The sequence below is a fragment of the Orbicella faveolata genome, unplaced genomic scaffold (genome assembly GCF_042242905.1).
Source record: "Orbicella faveolata isolate gen_17 unplaced genomic scaffold, um_ofav_v1 contig_36, whole genome shotgun sequence".
Classification (NCBI taxonomy): Eukaryota; Metazoa; Cnidaria; class Anthozoa; order Scleractinia; family Merulinidae; genus Orbicella; species Orbicella faveolata.
In genome coordinates, this window is record NW_028301565.1 from 15310151 (window position 1) to 15331923 (window position 21773).

Consider the following 21773-nt stretch of genomic DNA (forward strand, 5'->3'; position numbering starts at 1 on the left):
TCCAAATTCGATAATCTAGACCATTCAGCGTCTTGTTAATTTTTCAGCAAATTACTTATTTAGTCTTTTTAGATATTGATATAGCTGAGTCATGCTGAGTCAGTCAACTCGAGAACTTTCCCAAGAAATGTATACAATCATCAAAGATCGCGTTTGCACAAGGGTCGAGAGGTTTCTAAATAATTATTAAGTCTGATCCTCAAAACAAAGTTTTATCATTTATGAGCAAAATCAAAATCAAAAGCCATTTTTCAGTTAAATTTTGGATTAATTTTGAAAGTGTTTGCTAGTGTGACTATAAGGTGTGATTCGACGCACTTTGCTCCAGTCCCCTGCTTTTAAAATGCATGACCCCAAACGGCAAGTACTGGACCGATATTACGACATAAATGCGGAAAGCTTCACGGCACACATGCGTCAGCGGAATTGTAGCACATTTTCAGAGTTAAGAGTTCAATTTCCTTGAAAAAAAGGCGACTTTACCCTTTAGTTATGGTCAAGGAGACGACATTTTACGGTAAGGCTTTGAATTTACTTTTCTTTGGCCTGCTTGCGCTTTATTTCAATCAAGGTTTTTCGTTGTACGAGCTGATTGTTTGTTCGCCGGGTGTATTTCACTTTCCTACATGACAACGATCGAGCCGCATGATCGTTTTATAAATGTCATTCCGTGTTCTTTCTACAGATCTTCTCGGTGTTCCTCCAAGTGCTACTCCAAGTGAAATAAAGAAGTCTTATCGTAAGCTCGCGCTGAAATATCACCCAGACAAAAATCCTGATGCCGGTGACAAGGTACACATGTAAACCTAGTCAAGTTGCGTTTTCGGCGTTCCCTGAGTGCGGTGTCTTTCATTATCATCTTCAAGATTTTTAAGCTTAAGTTATATGATGGCACAAAAAGGCTGGCTGTGTAGCTTACTCTGTATTGCTTACTTCGAATTTATCGAGAATGAGATTGGGTCAATTAAAATAAAACGAGGACTTTGTTTTTAAAAACCAGACAGCCACACGACGTTCAATATAGTTCAATAAATAAGACTCTCTAATCTGGGCTACAGACTGTGAAGACCTTGGTTATTGAGGTCTACAAATACACTGAAATCGGCGTTAAATCCGTTTCTTAATCTTCTTGAGAAGGAAAGCCATAATCTTTACGTTAATCGTAATGCTATCAACATAAGTTACAAGAAAATTACCCAAGACATTCTTATGTAATCGAATTTGTAATTTAGTCTTAATTTCGAACGGCATGTGTGTGTGTTTTACATGTGTTTTATGGACATTGAACCGTTATTAAACTTATTACAGAAATGGGTAGTAATAAACTGTAGTGCAGTGATCGCTTACCTTAGCTTTTCTGTAACATTTTTTGTTGACACTGGCACTGCAATTGTTGTACATGTGACACTCACTGGATTGGATGAATTAACACTTGTTGAGAAAGTGGACAAAAATCATACAGGGTGGATTTGGATTAAAAATAACTAGCATAACAAATTGCTCCTTGTCTGTGGTAGTTCAAGGATGGATACATGTATTCTCACTATTCTCTGGATATAAATCACTCCCCAGTTAAGATATTTGTTAAACACTTACAAACTGGATAGCGATTACTCCACCAGATAGTGTTATCCACACTTTGTTTACTGTTTACGAGTTTGATAAATCATAACTTACAGTCAGATTTGATAAACAGCTACTACTGACCATATCAATAACAAAATTTTCAGTTAAATTTCATGGGAGTTCAGAAAGAACTAATTTAAACTTATAAGTAAGAGTGCATTTATGTGATGCATAGAGGTATAGATGCCCAATTTCTGCTGTCCTCTCTGATTGAATTTTGTCAAAATATATGCTATTATTTAAAACTGGATCATTGCATAATGCAGTTCAATAGTTTTCACTGGCTTAACCATCAGGGGATATGAGCCATTATACCATGCTCTACAAAAATTAATATGGAAAGCGTTTGCGTGAGTTTTGGGGGTGCTTTTAATAAAACAATTATTCCACTCGCACTTGTTGGATATGAGATGATTTTAGGCAACTTGGTGCTACATGCCTTGTTGGTTATGTACCATCTCATGTCCAATGCATGCTCCTGGAATATTTTGTCATCATGATAAGTTCTTGTTATTAGAATTATACCATCACAGCTGTAAGTAAATATAAGTCTTTGATTTACAGTTCAAGCAGATTTCTCATGCTTATGAAGTCCTGTCAGATGAGAAGAAAAGGAAAATTTATGATGAAGGAGGAGAGGAAGCGCTGAACAGTGGCGGGGACATGGGTGGATTTCATTCACCTATGGATATTTTTGACATGTTCTTTGGAACAGGTCATGGTCGACACAGAAGTAGTCACGGTGAAAGAAAAGGGAAGGACATGATTCACCAGCTCAAGGTACATGTTCTCTTCTAATTTACACATTTATATGAGTTTTATGAGCCCTAGGATTTTACAGTAACAATCGTTTCCGGTACCCTGTCGTTACCGTTATTGAGAAATAACAGAACCAAAAAACCATTTGCTACGGACATCGTCAGCCTTGAAGGTCAAACTTTGTTTGATAGAGTGTGCAGTTCCTTTGATAAGCACTCCTTGTTTTTTCACTTCATTCATCTGCATTCGTGTATCTGTCCCAAAGTGCATCACACAGTATGTGCAACGCAGTCTGAAGCGGATTTAAGATGGTGGACAAACGGCTGATAAAGGCTGAACCAGCTACAATATTATTGGTTTTCTTTCCAGCAATGAGTTTACGTGGTCAGCATCCATCGTAAAGCAGAAGTAGAAGAGTACAAAAGTTCTCTCTGTAAAATTAACAATAATTAAACGAGACCAATGCGGAGGATTTTGCATTATTTATAAACTAACTAGCTAAGATACTTTGTATTCATTTCATTTCCTTCTCTATTCTCAACGCTATTTTCATTTTCTTTTATTTGTGTCCAAATAAAGTGTAAAATTTTGATGCAAAAAGTATCCCTTACTGATTGTTTTCCGTGATCTCTAGACACAGAACCAAAAAAGTGTTACTGATGAAATTTGAAATCCTAGGGCTTGGTTTCAGAGTCTGTAAAATGTGCATGTGTTGCTTGTTATTAAAATGTACTCTCTAAGTGTTGATAAAGTTTAGAAAACAAATCACTGACATTTCATTCTGTGGGAGAATTCTTAAGTAGCAAGGTTTATTTTGGGAAACAGCTGCATGATGTAGCCATTCTTTATAGTTCTGCAGAGTGGTTGGTATAGTTTAGGGGTTAATGCTTAGGACTCTGGATTACAGTGGGCACTACAGATTAGACTAGAGCTGTGTTTTTCATGGGGAAAGGCTTAATTCTCTCAGGGCCTCTCTTCATTTAGAAGAGTAAATAGCTACATGTATGTACTGGTCATTGACTGGAAAGGGTACTAACCAACAGATCTGAGACTTGAAATGAGCTTACAAACCATGTAATTAAATTCATCTAAGGGTAGCAGTGCTGGAAATAATTTTGCTTCTTTAACAGGACATGTGTCCTTTCAAATCTTCATTTTGGTCGGACATCGTATCAGTTTGACTGGACATTAATTTACATAATTGATTAGCACAATTAATTAGCATAAGAAAATTTATTAGCATACTGTAAAGATTTTCAATACAAATCGTTCAAAACTGTATTTAAATTTGATTTATTTATCACTTATGATTAACTAGACGACTTTATCTACTAGATGACTGCACCAATCTCTCCTGGTTATCTCCTGATTATATGTTCTTCACGCAAACCTAGTTTTCTATGCAGGAGCCCATCACCAGGAGTGTGCAACTACCTCAATTATTCCTGTCCCGGTGTTTTCACAGACTGATCTATTTTTAGTCTGAATTTACCGAGAATTCAGCCCCAGCCGGAACCTCAGTGACCAATCACAAGCACAGACTTTATAATTTCACTGGAAGATTAGGTTGCCATGTCCACCTGAGGCCTCCATTTCTCCCCTTACTGATGCGTGCCCATATAGACGGGAACTGGCCTTTTTCGAGGGAAAAGAAGCCTGAAAATAGACCGGTCTGTAAAAATCCTGTGACATAGGCTTAGTATGGGAGTTGCAGGCTCCTAATGATGGGCTCCTGACCAAAGTTGATTCTAGGGTACATACATGAAAGGCTAACAGCATATCGCAATGCACGTAATGGATAATAGGGCGATTTCTGAAAAGTACTTTATTTGGTAAGTACAGGAAAGATGAGCACTTCTGCTTTATGATATGGCAGAAGCCCATAATGGGCTCCTGGATATGGCTCAAACTGTCAGTGCAAAGTCAAGGGCCCAAAATTTAAAATAATGCTTGAGTAGCCATTTGGCGAGTAAGTGATAAAAATCAAGTGGAATTTTATTCAGAAAAGAACTCAATGCATAACATCTGTAAAGAAAAAATTTCCAGGACTTTTTTGGCCACTAATTTTGTGTATGCATTACAAAAGACACAATCGGTATGCATACATGACTAACTCAATGCTCAAAGGTTTGCAATGCATTATAGGGCGATTTCAAACACAATCAGCCATTTGCAAGTTTTCCGATGTGAGGGAATCCTTTACAGCAAAGCAAAAGGATACATTGCTTTCTTTTCTTATGTTGAATGATACAGAAGCAAAGATCTTTCACTATGTATTTCTGGAAGGACATAATGACTGAGAAAATAACCGTTATTGTCAACACAGAGAAATGTAGTCGCCATTTATGGTAGCCTGTGAACGCAGACATATTTTCGGTTGTCGACTAAACCAGAATTTTTGGTCGCCAAAGATGAAATTTTAGCCGCATTGGCGACCATACCGGTCGCAACTTCAAGCCTTTTTAACAATTTATATAACCAAATTTTATGGATGGACAATAGGTGTTGGTTAAATGCTCGGACATCATGTCCGATCAAAATGTGACATATTCAAAATTTGGTCGGACAATGTCCGATGACTGACTGTTATTTCCAGCCCTGGGGTAGTTGAAAATAATCCTGTAAATTGTTTTGTTATTACTGTAAGGACATGTTCGAGTGGATTATATAACAGGAATAAAGAGGGGAACCAGATGGACCCAGTAATTTTGAGTTATTGAAAACATCCAGCGAGTATCACAAACAACTGACTGTTTGTGGCAAAAGTGCTGTTTGTCAGGACATTTTGACCATGTCACAACTGGTACCATTACAGAACCTGATACAATTTACAGTACTTAGCTCAGTGAGGGCAACTTTGACTTTAACAATAAACTTGCCAACACCTCTGTTATTTGCTTCAGTATATACAGATGTGAATAAGTCAGTGAGATTTATTCATCATGTATAATGCTTTATTTCATTTGTTAGGTTTCTCTGGAGGACATGTACAATGGTACAACAAGGCAGCTGGCCTTGCAAAAAAATGTTGTTTGTTCTAAATGCGAAGGACGAGGAGGGAAGAAGGTGTGTACGCTGTATTACAGCTGTAAGTTGGTTATGATGATTCTAAGTGATGCTTTTGTGTGAATTTTTTTCCACAAAAGTGCCTGAATTTTTGCATGTGGTTTTCAGTTTAATGGAAATAATGTTAAAAGAAATAATGTTGAAAAACCTCAGTTTTCCTGTGGCATCTTTTGGAGATCTTTTGTTGCACAAGAAACAAAAAAAATATTTTGTTTTGCTGAACAATGAAATCTGCAAAGCTTGTCACATTAACTGTTAGTTGATGGAGCTGAAACAAATTATTATAATCATATGATTTAGGCACTTTACCAGGGTCCAAAATTGCGCTTTCCTGGTCGTCAATGCAACTAAAAATTTTGCACTGGCGACCAGAATTTCACAACTGGTCGCCAGCGGGCGATTAACTAGTTCACGCCACGATAATTATACAAACAATAACTTTGATTTTCAACCAAATCAATCAAAATAAAATTCAAAGCTGACAACCAATTAGTCACTTACTTTTTACCTTTCCGCTAATTTTGAAGTATAAAACTGACTTTCCTGTTATTATAAATCTACTACAATGTTTCACAGCTACCATCAGTGCGAAGCTCGCCGCCATGTTTTTTCAGCGGTTTCCCAGAACATACATACATGTATTGCGGGCGCTAGAGGCCACATGTGTTCTTTATTTATTCACGTGATGTGTGTTATAATATGCATTAGCACGTGCCTCTAGGGACCTCTAGGGTGCTTTAGTTTATTTAGTATTCTGTTATAGCTTGAAGTTTAGTTGTAATCGTGTCGGGTTCGAGTAAAGTGTATTTCGTTTTCACTCCGTTTGTGTCCTTCGTAATATTACAATGTGGTGCCCAAAGATGTTCTGAACTCTTTCCATAATTTATTTCAAAGTGGAGACTGAACATCCCCGATGAAATTAGTTGAGGATTTAGATATTCTTTGGGCATCAAAAGGTGAAAATGTAGATCTGTCAAAGTGGTCAAAAAATGATTTCAGCACTGGTTTGATTCCTGATTACATCGATTGCAAATGTTTTGCCGGCAAGCCCGTGGCAACCAAAAATTTTGGTTTGTGTTTCACTGCGAAGGAAAAAACTTTGCTGATGCTTTTTGCCGACCACATTTTTCCATATGGCAACTGAAAGAAAAATTTCAGTCGCCAGTTGGTGCCTGCCTAAAAAAGTTAATTTTGGACCCTGTTTACCATTGCATCTTACATTGTGTACTGTGCATACTGACATGGCTCTCCAGCAAATTATAAAAATGAAATAGAATTGAGCTTTTATGGTCAACAGGTAACTGAAATAAACAACTCTAAGAAGAAACCAAGCTGAATTTTTACCCAAAAGTATCATGATGGTGTACTAAACATCACCCACACTTGGCAAAACATTCAGTTTCGTACAGTGTAAGTTCTGTTTTTTAATCCAAGATGATACAGCCAAGTTGTGTGTATTTTTCATGTGAATGCATGGTGCATGCAACAATGAAATGGCTCAAAATGCATGAATACAGACAATTTTGGCTGCTTCCCTTCATGATACATGTAGCTCGGAATACAATTCATTCTTGGATGGTATCTGAAGTTGACTGTTTGCTGTTTGCAGGACTCAGTGGTAACTTGCAATACATGTCATGGCAGTGGGATGTATATCAGGATCAATCAAATTGCTCCAGGGATGGTGCAACAAATTCAAACGCAATGCAGAGATTGTGGTGGCAATGGAGAAAGAATATCAGGTATTTCCAGCCACCATGACTTCTTGTGTGAAGGCAACTTGGAGACAATACGAGTGCAACTCAATTAAGAGTGAAGATCATGTGCCTCAGAGTTGTGTTCCTGAAATCTTCATGTTGTAAGAGAAACATGTTGAGGACTACATAGTAATTACATACACTGTAACTTCTGAGTATCGAACAATGGTGGATCTTTAAAGGGTGCCCAAGGTCTAGGTACCCACCTTATCCTCAAACATATTATATGACCACAAGGGCTCTAGATCCCCCTTTCTTCAGAATAAAACACCCGACCCTCTGGGCGACCCCTTTTTATGAGCAAACAGGGGTCCATTCTCGCCTCCCCAGTCTCACGAGCCCCTCAGATTCTCAGTGAGTAGAAAAATGCCTTGGAAACTTGAGGATCTAACCTTCTTGGAGGTACATGTACTGTACTGATTTCATCAACATATTTTTTGTTTGTTTGTTTTAGAAAAGGATCGCTGTAAGACCTGCCAGGGAAGGAAAACAGTCAAAGAACGTAAAATCCTGGAAGTTTTTATTGATAAAGGTATGAAAGATGGCCAGAAGATCACATTTACTAGTGAAGGAGACCAAGAACCTGGTATTGAGCCAGGTGATATCATTATCATCCTTGATGAAAAGCAACACCCAGTCTACAGGCGAAGTGATTTAGATTTGCACACAAATATGGTATGTAAATAATTAGTTCTGATGTTACATTTATTGTACTGTATTTTCTTGATTAATCGTCCCCTACATTGATTTCAAATGTGGCTTGGTGCACCCACATTATTTTCACTCAGTCTGGTAAATGCCATCAGTTTGTTAAGAAAGAGATTTTATTCATTATAATGTATTATATATACACTGTAATCATTACATGTATAATGTATAATCATTATAATGTATGACAGCCTTTTTAATTGTTTTGCTTATTTTTAACCCTTTACCCCCTAAGAGTGCAAATTGGCACACAAGGTCATAACTTTGTGAATATTTGATAGATTTCTATGAATTTTTGCCATGAAAATTGTCTTGAAAAGATCTGCTCATTGAAGTCATAAAATTTTGACCCCCTCCCATTCAAGACATGGTTGACCACCCTCAGAAGTTTTTAGTTCCTTCTTCAGGATGCAAATGGAATGCAAGACTTTTTTCATATCAAGCTATGCACTAAGAGCTGCTAAATAAGCTATAGTATAGGGGTATACCTAATATAGTAGAAGATTGATACATTTTTGAAGTCGTTCATTTTCCTATTTTAAAGCAATTTCTCTCAAAAATGTCTACCTCCTTCATAGCTGCTGATGTCAATTCTTAAATAAGCTGATTAGTGGCTTTCAAATGGCATATTGTACACAGGCAGATTGTCTTTATTCGCCGATTTGGGAAAAACTGCCATTTGCCTTAGGAGGTAAAGGGTTAAGTGAGGGTATATCTTGAATACAGGCAATGCTTAGTGGGTGGGTGGGGGGTGGGGGCAGATTTACTACTGTACTCCACCTTTGACACCTGGTGCATAATCAAGAAACTAATTTATTCAATGATAAAGATTTTCTCTTCACTTTACCTTCTTCCCTTTTCATCGATGATTGTGGTTTTGCATTGTGGAATTTCAGTTGCCCTGACTGAAACTTTTACATACAGATGTACATGTAAGTACATGTGTTTCAGTCAGACCTCCCATAAGTGGGCATCCTTTGGGCCAGAAAAAATGTACACTTAGGAAAAGGGTTCAAATGTGGAAGTGTAGTACATGTTTAATTGGTGTGTATGGCTGCCACAATGGCTTAGTGTCAGTCCATGGGTGTCAGTCCAGTCAGTTCATGTATCAGCTGGAAATTAGACAGGACAGTCATTTGATGTATTTAAGAAGAGTTATCACAGTTTACAGATAGAATTACTGGTGTCAAATTATGTTGCATCTGACAGGTCATCATTAATGTGTAGTTCCAGAAAATATCCATACCCACCTCAAGGAAGGTTAACGGAAATTCCAAAGGGGAGGGGGGTTTCAAAAGCCCAATTTTTTAAAGGAAAGTATGGCACTAAAATGGAATTTCCAGAGGGGTGGGGGAGGGAGTTCAAGCTAAAAAACCTTCTGTGGGAGGGGTATGGATATTTTCTGGAACAACACATTACAATGATCACTTTTTCCCCTTTGCAGGAAATTGAACTCACAGAAGCGCTTTGTGGTTTCCAAAAAACGATTGAAATGTTAGACAAAAGGCAACTGGTCATTACATCTCACCCTGGAGAAATCATTAGACCTGGTAAGTTTCTTCTATTATGCCTTGAGAAAATTATTTATCACTAAGTTACAGGAATGTCCCTTAATCATGCTAATATACAGGTATTATTATTATCTGCAGGTGAAATGAAATGTGTGAGAGAAGAAGGAATGCCTAGATACAAAAATCCTTACGAGAAAGGACAACTCATCATAACATTCTCGGTAAGCGTGAGAGCATATGTATATCATAAATTTTACCTAGAAGGCATTATGAAAACAGTATAACAGTAACTGATATATAAAAGTCATGTAGATTGCAAGGAATGTTTAGGAATGTTCACGTTTTTTATTGCTAAAGCTACATGTACACAGTTATTGTATCTTGTTTCTGTAAGAAGGCAATTACAAGACAGTGAGAATTCGGTTCTTTTGGCAAAACAATATGCCCAGATCAAGTCAAAAGTTCCATTACAAATTAAAAGTCCCATTTCATGCATATCATTTATGGCAGTCAATCTTTTTGCTGCATCTTTTTGATGGTGAGATGATTTTAGATTGAGAGTCATGGCTTCCAATGGTTGTGCTCCTCTGCTGGTGCCAGGCCCTTCTCTAAAAAATAATCTACCTACATGTACCTGTGTTACGGATTAACCAAACCAACAGCATACAATATAATCCACTGACTAGGTAGGGGTTTATCAAGGGGTTTGTGCTCATCGACCCTTTGAATAGCTTGAAACAAAAGTTATCGTTAACCTAAGTAGCAGATTCGTAATGCTCTGGCTTCAATGCAATGGCATACACTGTACGCTGTGTTCTGTAAGGGTCAAAGCTTACATGTAGCTGTACAGTATTTTGAAAGGATTGTATGGAAACAAAAATCTGGTAATTAGTACAATTTGATTATGTGACCAGCTGTCAATCAGAGCATGAGTCTTTTGGTTTTGATCAACTAATAACATTTAATGGTTTTTATGTGTACCAGATCAACTTTCCTCCAGATAGCTTCATTTCACCATCTAATATTCCTCAACTGGAGCAGCTGCTGCCTCCCAGAGAAGAAGTCATCCTTCCTGAAGAAGGTGAAGAAGTGGACCTTGTAAAAATTGACCGCGATGAACAAGAAAGGAGTCGCAGGCAACACATGGTAAGAACTGAATCGCATTTGGATCTTTCTGCATTTAAGATTGTAGGTGCATGTACAGTGTAGAAACAGGCAGTGTTGTAGATTAAAACAGAAGCTGGTTTAGTTATAATGCTAGTACATTTACATTTAGTTCGCTTTCTGGAACAAAGCTCTTTGAGACAAGTAATTATCAAATGTTGTTAAAATTTTCATAGCTCACTTAAAGGGCAGAAACATTTGCATTGCCTGCCTCCCATATTTAGAGAGTGGTTGATTCATCACACAAACATGTGTATCTGGTTTACACATAACCTGCAATCAGATGCCTTATAACTCTTCCTTAACAATTTACTGTTTACCCCTGCACCAAACACCTAGTAGTGAATATAGTCTAACCTTAAGTGGGAAGCATTAAATCTGGGAACGTTCTTCTACTTTAAGCCAAAGGTTCATCAACTTTTTGTCCACAAAATATATTCTGTCTCAACTGGTTATGCTACAGCTATGTATGTGCTTCCTAGTCAATATTAGTACATATGAAACCCAAAACAAGCTTCTGAAAAATATCTTTTGGGGGTGCAGGAGGGGGTTACATGATTGTTAGGATTTAACTGTTTTGTGTTTGTTTTTTTTGTGTTTTTGTTTGTCATTTTAGCGCAATGCTTATGATGATGATGAGGACTTTGGTCATCCGCGATCAGGAGTACAGTGTCAGTCTCAATAGTGTTCAGTCTCCTGTATTTACACAGAATGTCATATGAAAAGACTCTTATAATGCTCTATTACCCCTCTTTAGTATATCTCTATTGATCACTTAAGTTTTTTTTTTTTAATCCAAAATTGGCTGGGCTTCAAACTGTGTCACCTTTTGGTCTGGCATTAAGTTGTAGGTATGGTATATCCTCAAATGTAATGGTTTGGCGGCTGTATGTAATAAGTTAAAAAAAAGCCAAGAGTAAACTCTCTTTAATTTCTCACTGAAGTTTTCTGTACAAGTAGAGTCTTTCCTACCACAATTATCTGATTTGCCATACTGGCAATGCTGTGGGTTGCATGGTGTGATGTTGTTGACAATGGTTTTGATGAAAAGTTGTTTGTGAAGAATTCTTGTCGTTTAGGTCTTTAGTAGCTCTTTCATCTGCATGAAATGCTTGTTAATGAATTTTAAAGCTGGCCATGTCTGACTTGCAGACCAATCAACCCAGAAAGGTCTGGCCATGACCAGAGTCTGTAGAAGGTACAGACTCCAGTAGTTTGATTCCAACGGTGCTTTATGGTTGCTGTTTGTTTTCTATTTGTACTAGTGTGCTTTCCATAGACCCTTAAAAGTCTCTGGTTTTTGTTTGGTTTTGGAGAATCCTCTTTGCAAACAGTTTTGTGGTTAGGTTCAAATTGATACCGTGCAGTTTTGAAAGAACTCTCACTCTAAAATAACGTAATGTGAACTGAATAAAAGTAGTTAACATGTGATGCTACCTTCATTAGACTAATGTACATCCTGGCACATAACTTGAATTCCAAAAATACAAATATTAGAAAAACAAGTGCTACTAATTTACAACTTTGAAATATTATTTTATTTATTTGTTTTTTTGTAACATGCATTGATTGTTTTTAATCTTAGCTAGAGCTACATGTAGAAACTATTTTTTCTCAGTTTTAATTTTTGTCTCTAAATTATCTACACCACTTGACCTCAAGGACCACATAGATCCTGAAGATACAAACTGCTAAACTTCTTCAACTAGCAAACAGAACCAGACAACGTTGGGTTTGAATTTAAAGTAGTTTAAAGAACACAGTACGCTCTTGTTTTGCTCTTAGATTTTATTTATTTAGGTCTTTTTGCAAGTCAATTTAGAGACAACCAGATTTACTTGGAACTTTTGTTCAATGTCACGGTACTTGTGTAATAATTTATAAAGTTTAGGAAAAATAAAACAACTTTTGAAAGAATGGCTAAACTTTGTGGTCCTGTTTGAGTTGCTTGAAACATCAAGAAATTATTGCTGCGGAGCGAGCGTAGCGAGCGAGCAGCAACATAATCAGGATTTAAGAAGAATAGATGAAAGGGGACACCAATTCTCGAATTCATCACTTTTTACCAGAATGCATTGCATTTAACCAGAGTGCACTGCGCCACTTTTTACCAGAGTGCATTGCGCCACGAACAACACGAGGATGTCACACCGTCTTTTCACGCGGATTCCAGTGTGAAAGGTTTAATAGTAGTTATGTTTTGCTCTGATTTACCTGTAAAAACGGTGTGGAGATCGTGCTTGACTTTCACAAGTCTTGCTCTTGTGAAAGTTTGTAAATTTGGATGATTAATTGTGACATCTTCATTTTAAACTTAGCATGTCATTTCATGGTCTTAGCAGTCGTCTCGCCTCCGAGGTAGAATTCTTAAATGAAGAGGAATCGTCGTTACTAAGGCTTGTAGAATAATTACAACAAACAGAAACCGTAGAACACGCTAATTTCATATACGCTGCGATTTATTTCTTTTCATCCAAGCATGAATCATGTAAGCTAAAACTTTCGCATTTTCACGCATCGCGATGAACGCGTCCTCGACACAGTCAGTCCTAGAGGCACAGTCAGTTCTAGAGGCATTTAATGCGTACCAATACAGAATTTATAAGTTAGATTTCTGCTCCTACAATTTCTACATCTTTCGATTTTCGCAATCTGGAAAAGGGAAGGTTCAGTAATGTGTACCGTTTTATGTCCAAACATAGTTCAGATCACCATGTGCTTTTTTGTCACGATCCCTTGTCACACCTCGCCATTGATGCATCGTGCATACAAGGACAAATTCCCCACGATTTGACGCTACATTAAGAAAGAAAGGTTAATGTAGGTCTTGGAACTTGCAGGTAGATGAATCACTGCGTAAAATATGTCACCATCAACAGAATGTGCCGCAGCATTACTGTCTTTTAGATACCCTAGTTGGTATGGTTATACACAATGTTATTAATAACTGGATCATTGAATATGGTACCTCATGGTACCTCATGGTAGGTAAGGTAAAGTCTGCATACGAGCCAAGCGGCCCATCAGGCCGGAGCTTATCCCGGTTTCTGTAGCATGAAGCGACTAGGATTATTACTTCTCCCCCCTGGATGGGATGCTAGTCCATCGCAGGGTTACCCCCAGCATTAAGTTCGCTGGTACCCATTTATACACCTGGGTGGCACTGTGAGAGTAAAGTGTCTTGCCTAAGAACACACCACAATGTCCCCGGCCAGGGCTCGAACCCGGACCGCTCGATCCGGAGATGAGCGCACTAACCATGAGGCCACCGCGCCTCCCATAACCCTCATGGTACATGAGCCATTATACCATGCTCTACAAATATGGCAAGCGTACACGTGATCTTTGGGGGCATTTTTATTTTTTTATTTTTTTTTTATTTTTTTTTTTTATTTTCTAAATTTTGGGGTGTTTTTAATAAAACGATTATTCCTCTTGCGCGTGTTGGACATGAGATGATTATGTTCTGTAATTATAGCCAATGAGGCGCTGTGCGTCGCGTTGAATTTTAACTGTGGGTAGGGTAAATCCAGGGAAGTTTATAAGCGATATAAAATAATTATTGTTAATAAGGCGCGACAGTAGGAGAGCTGTTGAAACTAAGCATAAAGACCTGGGCAAGACCAGTCGAAACGAGGTGGAACAGCGAGCGAAAGACCGTGAGGGATGAAAGCTGTTACTAGACAACCTTGTGCTCCACTATAACCCGATTAACCGCAGATATAATAAGTGTATTATCGTTTGTCTCACGACGTAGTCACTTGAGATGTAGATCGCAACGTTTCCACTGCTTACTGCTAGTCTTCAGGCGATAAGGTCGACTGATTGCACGGTATCATTTATATCACAAAGGTCGGCTGTTGGTGGTGCATTTCGATCTCCTATTGTTCCATTGTGCCGACGAGTAGCTGTTCCCTCAGTGGTCCGTTGTTGTACCGTTCTCCTGTTGTGGTTTTTTTTTTTTTTTTTTTTTTTTTTTTTTGTTATCGTGGACATCCATGCTTCAGGAATTTCAATTCCACTATCCCTGTTGATGTTATTAGGGTGAAGTGTTATGTGAATAGCTTCCTTGACTCTACGTGTGTACCAATGAGGATCTCGATTAATAAACTTGACCTCATTCCAGATAGGATAGTGGCCGGTCTCGTGGGTGTGTTCAGAAACGGCGAAGGTCTGGGTACGGGCGAGTCGTATATCATACATACATACTTTATTGTTACCTCCCCAATGGGGCTTTTCAGGAACAATTACTTAAATTACTAAGTTACTAATAACTACACAATCAAAATTAATCAAATTTAAGAAACATTTACAACATTATCTAAACTTTGTAGTCGCGAAAAATACTAAAAATAAATGAAGTTTAGGGAGTATTTACAAAATTGTCTAAAAGCTTATTCTTTAAGATACGTTTAAAAACCTGAACCGAACAGCTTGATTTTAAAAAGGGGTCTAAATTGTTCCAAAGTCCAATAGTTCTGTAATAAAATTTTCTTTGTCCTGAGGCTGTTTTAAAAAAAGGTATATCCCTGTCGTGTTCTTTGATCCATCTACCACGATGAATAACAACGACCTTTTCCTCGACATTAACCGCAGATAATTTCAGTACATAACTTAGGATAAAGGCTAATCCGAGTATCTGCATTGTGACTAATATATAGACAACAGATGTGATGTCTTAATATTGGACATCTGAAAAAATATGTCATATTTTCCTTGCATCTGTTGTCTATATATCAGTCACAATGCAGGTTCTCGGATTAATCTTTATCCGGATCCTTCATGCTCTACTCACCGGAGCAAAGAGGATGAATAAATGAATGACAAAATTCAGTGAGATTTTGTTAGGAAATAAAGCTGGTAAGAAATTACTTTAACGTTCTGTTGAGCCATGACATTGTAAGAACACTACTTGACCTGTGCTGCGATCAGGCATAAATTATCGCAGGAAATCTTGGGATTCAGCCCAACTGGAAGTAACAAGGATTACTGAAATTTCTCCAGTGGGCGTCGACTACATTGTGATCTAGCACAGTTCAAGGTATTTTACATGACGAACATTTCTATTTCTGCGGTCGAAAAGTCCCGGGAACAAGGTATTGCATAAGGAAAATAAACATGGCGGCCAGAGATGCGTGTCGTCTTGGGACATATATGTACTCAGCAATGAGTAAATCGATCTTAAACAGAGGGAGCATTTATATGCAGAGATGCCTAGTCAGCTCAAGTAGCTATGCGTCAGCTGCCTTTGGAACAAGTCGTCGATTCGCGGTTATTCTGGCTGCGAGTTGTGGAGTAAGCCTTTCTGCGGTTGTGTCGTACCGCATGTTGTTTTCCACTGCTGTAAAAGCTAGGCCGATCACAGATTCTCAGACCGGCTTAGAAACGGTTCCCAAGAAAGGAATTTCAGAATTAACAGTTACTTTATATCAATACCAGAACTGTCCTTTTTGCGGTAAAGTGCGAGCGTTTCTTGATTATCATGGCATCAAGTATAACAAAGTGGAGGTGAGTCCTTTGTGGAAAGGAGAAATCAGCTTTTCCAAGTACAAGAAAGTCCCGATCGTTATCGCAGATGACAAGCAGGTAAGACATTCAGCTGGGGGATACACTGTAGTCAACTTCTTGTATAATGTGCTGAGGATTTTACTTTTTGGACCCTAATAAAGAAAACGTTAAATGTAGAGCTCCGCCATTTCGACCACAAAATTGTGTCAAATGTTCTGAATTCATCCCCGAAAATGCCACAGATAAGGGAAGGTAAGTGTGAAAAATGTACTGCAATCACTTTCCTTCATACCAGGGGGATAAAGTGACCCATAAGAAAGACTGGAAGATTTGGTGTGCACCCAGGGGACTCCTAAGTAATCTGGCATTGATTAAAGTGTACGGACACCCTCTGGATTACTTCTTGTTGGCCAGGAGGTGGGACTGGGGGATGTGAGGGGGTAAAGCTAAATGGAGTCATTAAAAAAGGGAGTGCAGTTCCTGAAAAGCATCACAATAAAGTATGCATGATGATGGGGAAGGAGGGGGAGGTCAAAGTGAACATGCGCCCTTCCTTGTAAGTGCACTGCGCACTCTTTCCCTTCTACTCGCCCCTTGATCAGATCAACCACTGCAGTTTCTAAGGGGCAGATTTGACCACCTCTTCTTGGAGAGTAAGACACATTGGAAATGAAAATATGTGAAAAATTATGAGTGACCTTGAAATAATTACTCCCCCCCAAAAAACAAAACAACAAACAAACTAGCAGAAAGCAATTTGATTCAGTTTAGCAAACGGACATAGAGGTCCACACTGCATAATGTGCAAAAATCCATAACATATAAAAAAAATGACAAAACTAGGAACTCTTCCTCGGAGGAGGGAAGGGGTACTCCCTTAAATTTTGGATAGGTGTGTGCTGCAAAGGGTTTTAACCTGGCCCTATTAAGGGGTGAAGCAAACGTAAATTGATACCCTATTTAAGCTACAATTCCGAAAAATGACACTCTGCTAAGAATGGTGTAAGTGGGTCAACTTTATTTCATTTCAGTGGTGTAAGTTAAGTATCAGGCACAGAATTTGTTTTCCATTTAGCTGGGCATTTATGCACTGGGATTTTAGTTGATACAATAGACCAATTTTGATATATTAAAATTCAGCCTAAAAAAATAGACCCCAGTACGAGGCTCTGGGGAATAACTACAGAGTTTGTGGGGTTTATTCCCCAGAGACTCGTGCTGAGGTCTATTGTGTCAGGCTGAATTTTAATATATCGAAATTGGTCTATTTAGGTACCCTGTCTAAGGATCACACCGGGAACATGATGCCAACAGGGGCAACCTAGGGGCAAAAATGATATATTTAAGTATCAGGAACCTCTAAAACCATACCCTATCCCAGGGCACATAACTATATTGCCAATATATGGGAGTTACCCCCCCTCCCCCCGGGGGCACTCTTCATATGAATATTTGTATTATACATGTATTAACTTGAAGAGCTGCCAGTTTTGTCATTTTAGCTGAACTTTCTTGTAATAATAATATTCCCCACAGATCAATGACTCATCAGTTATCATTAGTGCTCTTCGCTCTTTGATGTTGGGACGAGATTCCTTGGAACAGATCTTAAACTACTACCCTGAAATGACCATGCAAGGATCTGATGGAAAGGAAAAGACAGAATATGCCAACCAGTATTTCATCATGTACAGAGAATCCCTGGACAAGCCATCCATGGAGAAAGGAAAGTAGGTTCACGAACATGTTATTATTAAGTAAAATTGAAATTATAATAATTTTACAGTTTGTCTTAGTACTTAAGGTGATTCCCTAGTAAAGCAACCTGCCATAGATTTCCGATGAAACTTGGTATGCTGTTGTTACAGCACAAGGAGATATTAACAACCTGGTAAAAAGAGGGGGTCACTGGGCTTGTTTTCACACCACAATGCTGACAAATACGGTTATTTAGGTGACTTTTGGTCCGTGCGCAACAAATAAGCTCGATTATTTTTCAATGCAGCGTGTTATATCACACAGAGTTTAACTTTCTTTGATTGTTTATTCAGCCATGTCCCAGAAAAAATGTCTTCAATTACCCTGCATTTTTTATCCTTTAAAGGAAACATAATTTGGACATGCGCTGTTGGGCCTGTTATGTCTCCCTCTGTAGTATTTATTTCATTTGCCAAAAAAGTAGCCATAGATTTCTGCTAATTTTTTTCTCAGTTATTGAGGATATTGTTCTCATTGAAATTATGAAATAAAAAGTGGGGGTCACTGTGCTTGTTTAAGAGAAAAGGAGCATTTATTTCACTATCGAGCTTAGTTTGAGGGAAATCTCTTACGTTTTGTTTTAACTATCTATCATTCAGGTTTGGAAAAACAAATATTGTTCAAACTGAACATTTTTTATTTATATCATATCTTTCACATTTGAGTAGCATTGTTTTGTATAGCTTTTACGATTTTATAATATTTCCACAGGGCCGTTCTGAAAATCACTTTATGTGAGATCGCCCTCTGTATAAATATTATTATTATTATTATTGTTTTGTACACGAACACGTTCATGTGCGTGAGCTAAAGATGTGAAAATTGTGCGCAGTAGGGATGCGCAATGCAATACTAAGGAATCACCTTAACTCTTTGTAAAATAGACTTCAATATATCTACAAAAAAAACTGTCTGCCACAGTCAAATAGAGGAAACATTGCAGACATTGCAATAATAGACTGTTCACAGCCTCTCTATTTAGCGCACGCAAAACAAAATGGGAGCGAAGCAAGCGTGAAGCATGCAGGGGTGGGGGGTGGGGTTTGTGAGCAAAGGGAGCAAGAAGAAATAGAGAAAATATTTTTCTTGATCCCCACCCCCCACCCAGTCAAGTCTTCCGTTTTGCGCTGGCATCCAGTTCTCTCACGATCCTATCTGGGCGTTCAAAGATCAAATAAAAATGCGAGAAAATAGAGGGCTGGGAACAGTCTATTGCAATTAAAGTAAGGAAACCAGTTTCTGTAAACTAGAAAGATGTTGGATTCCGAGGCAGACATCAAAGTCTCCCCTACAGTGCATACATGGGTGTTTTCTTTTTTCTTTTGCCCAGTTGGTGTAGGTTACATGGATGAATAGTTTTGTCTCACTCAACTTATTTTACCTTCATAAGGTGGAAGGCTTTTTCATTCTTCTGATCTAATAGAGGATGAGGTTAAAGTTTGTGCTCAGGAAAAAGTGGCCCTCATGAAGGAGAAAAATGTCTTTAGCATTGATTGACTTCGAGGAGTGTTGCTTCCCGCTCTCTTTTCCTGTATAAGATGCTTGTCCACATACACCATCTGGCAATTTTTTTTTTTTCTCATGTTCTGTGAGATCCTAACAGGTACTCACTGCAGAGCTGTATGCATCTGGGTGAAGAGAGACACTTTGAGTGTTAGGTGTCTTCCCTAGAACGCACACAATGAATCTGGGCAGTATTGAAGCGTGGAACACTTTATCCAGAATCAAATGTGCAAATTAGCAGGCCACCACATAGCCTGCAGTGCAGGTGTTTTCTGTGTGTTCACAAGTTGTCGGTATTAGCTCGTGATCCAGTAGATTTGTACTCATACTACCTAGAATGCTTTTTCGCCTCTTCCCAAGCCTCTTCCAGGATGGTGCTTGCTTGATCAAAATGCACTCGCTCACCAGAATACGCCTATATTGCAGGCTAGCCGCAAATAACTAATCGCTTATTGGGACTTACTGATGACAATATTGCTTTTTTTGTGTGTAGGGAAGAGAGAAAATGGCGGAAATGGGTTGACAATACTTTTGTTCATACACTGTCACCGAATATCTACCGCACAGCATCAGAAGCTATGCAAGCTTTTGAGTACTTTACCAAGCAAAGCAACTTTGGCACTGTTGAGAAATACACAACTTACCTTGCTGGGCCAGTTGTCATGTACTTTGTTGGAAAACATGTGAAGAACAAGTACGCTTTTTTTGCGTTATCTTATAGTTTTCCTTCAACCTATTATAATAAAACAGATGATTTTTTTTTCCATGCAAGTCAGAAATTCCAAATCACACAACAATGAACTTTAGACAAAAAGGGGATCTTTGTCAATTTCATTATCAGCTGAAGTTTTGAGGTTAAACTGCAGGCATTTCTTAATTTTGAAAGAATTTAGCACTCAATGGGAGACATGTTTATGCAGGCTCGGAAATGCATTGTAGAAGGCAATCTGAAACAGCTGTAAGGTTATGCCCTATAGAACGCATGCATGTAGCCGCAAATGAATTTTATGTGGTATTGTTTTGTGTTAGTGGGCTATCTGACTTCATTGGTCTTTAATTCTTAGCCAATGACTTGTTTCTCTCTTTAGGTACAATATCAAAAATAATGTCCGTGAAGCTATGTATGAGGAGGCAGAAAAATGGATGAAGGCTGTAGGCAAGAGGAAGTTCATGGGAGGCAGTGCACCAAATCTCGCTGACTTGGTAAAAGATTTAGTATTAATTAACTTTAGATACTGTATCTTGCTCGGTCATCTGCCCACGTCCATCTTTCTTCTCACTCAGTCAATACTTATAAACGGCCTTCTGTTTTGTTCTTTTTAGGCAGTGTATGGCGTATTGAGTGGCTTGGAAGGACTCGATGCATTTCGAGATCTTATGACGCACACAACAATGAAGCCATGGTACGATCGGGTCAAACAAGCCGTACAGACACACGCTGGAGCAAACAATATCTGACATCTGACTTTGACCACGAAAATCGATATACTGCACGTGCAGAAATAAAACGCGAAAGCAAAAAACTCATCGTGAATCACGCGAAGACGGCAAGAACTAAATATTAAGTTTTGAAATCAACGTACAGCGTACGGCTTAAGCGCACATCAAGTTTGACCGAACCATGCTTCAGTCATTAAGTGAAAGCAGGCACTGTTTTTGCATGGTGCAATCCTCGCCAAATTTAACGAATAATGTAAATGTTGAATTGATAAAGACGACCAGCAGCGAATGTGCAATCCGAAAAATGTTAGGTGCTTCTAAAACTGTGCTCAGTCCTTTATAACGTATATAGTGATGATTTAAAATGTAGGAGCAGTGTATGAAATGTTAATCACGGCTAACATTGTGAAAGTGATATAACTTGGCTTTCCAGAAAAGGGATATTAAGTCTCAGGCTTCACTCTTTTCATTCATCTTATTTAGTTTGAGGAAGTGTGATGATTACCCTACTGATTTATTGAACGAGTAACGAACGAGTTTACTTAATGAACTTGTGCAGAACGGAGAGAGCCAAGAAGCTAGTCGCATAGAAGCTTCACCATTAAGTATTTCATCCTTATTAAAGGAATATGAAGAACTGGTTAACGGGTCAGCGTACAATCTTGAGAAATGCAGCCAATATCTTAACATGTAAAGTTTAGTGAAATACAGTTTGTGAAGTTTTGAAATCGTGATTGTCATAATCAATACAGAGACCTCATAGACCCGTATAGCAGTATGTGCATTCTAAACCGCTGCATGGTAGGGTCGGTTGGGCACTATGCAACTACCAGAACGTTCGATCTCCTAAAAAAGACTGCTTATTTCTAAACAACCGTCGTTGAATAACCTTACCTCTTTTGCTCTAATTTCTGCTCATTATTTAGAGAGGGTTTGCGTTGCTCATGGAAACTAGGAGACCAGGAACACCTAC

General features: G+C 38.4%; 2 protein-coding genes across 2 annotated transcripts; both read left to right on the forward strand.

The window, feature by feature from the left end:
• The first annotated feature begins 363 nt into the window (after window positions 1–363).
• Window positions 364–12516, forward strand: LOC110055949 (dnaJ homolog subfamily A member 1-like). The gene is made up of 10 exons (XM_020762388.2): window positions 364–517; window positions 686–792; window positions 2191–2406; window positions 5356–5451; window positions 7061–7193; window positions 7663–7883; window positions 9361–9466; window positions 9566–9648; window positions 10412–10573; window positions 11208–12516. The coding sequence occupies exons 1-10, from the start codon at window positions 493–495 to the stop codon at window positions 11274–11276; spliced, it is 1218 nt and encodes a 405-aa protein (XP_020618047.2). The 5' UTR covers window positions 364–492; the 3' UTR covers window positions 11277–12516.
• A 3155-nt stretch (window positions 12517–15671) lies between these two features.
• Window positions 15672–21528, forward strand: LOC110055916 (prostaglandin E synthase 2-like). Its single transcript, XM_020762343.2, has 5 exons — window positions 15672–16177; window positions 17636–17829; window positions 19854–20054; window positions 20449–20563; window positions 20684–21528. Exons 1-5 carry the CDS (start codon window positions 15710–15712, stop codon window positions 20816–20818), a joined length of 1113 nt encoding a protein of 370 aa, XP_020618002.2. The 5' UTR covers window positions 15672–15709; the 3' UTR covers window positions 20819–21528.
• The last annotated feature ends 245 nt before the right edge of the window (window positions 21529–21773 follow it).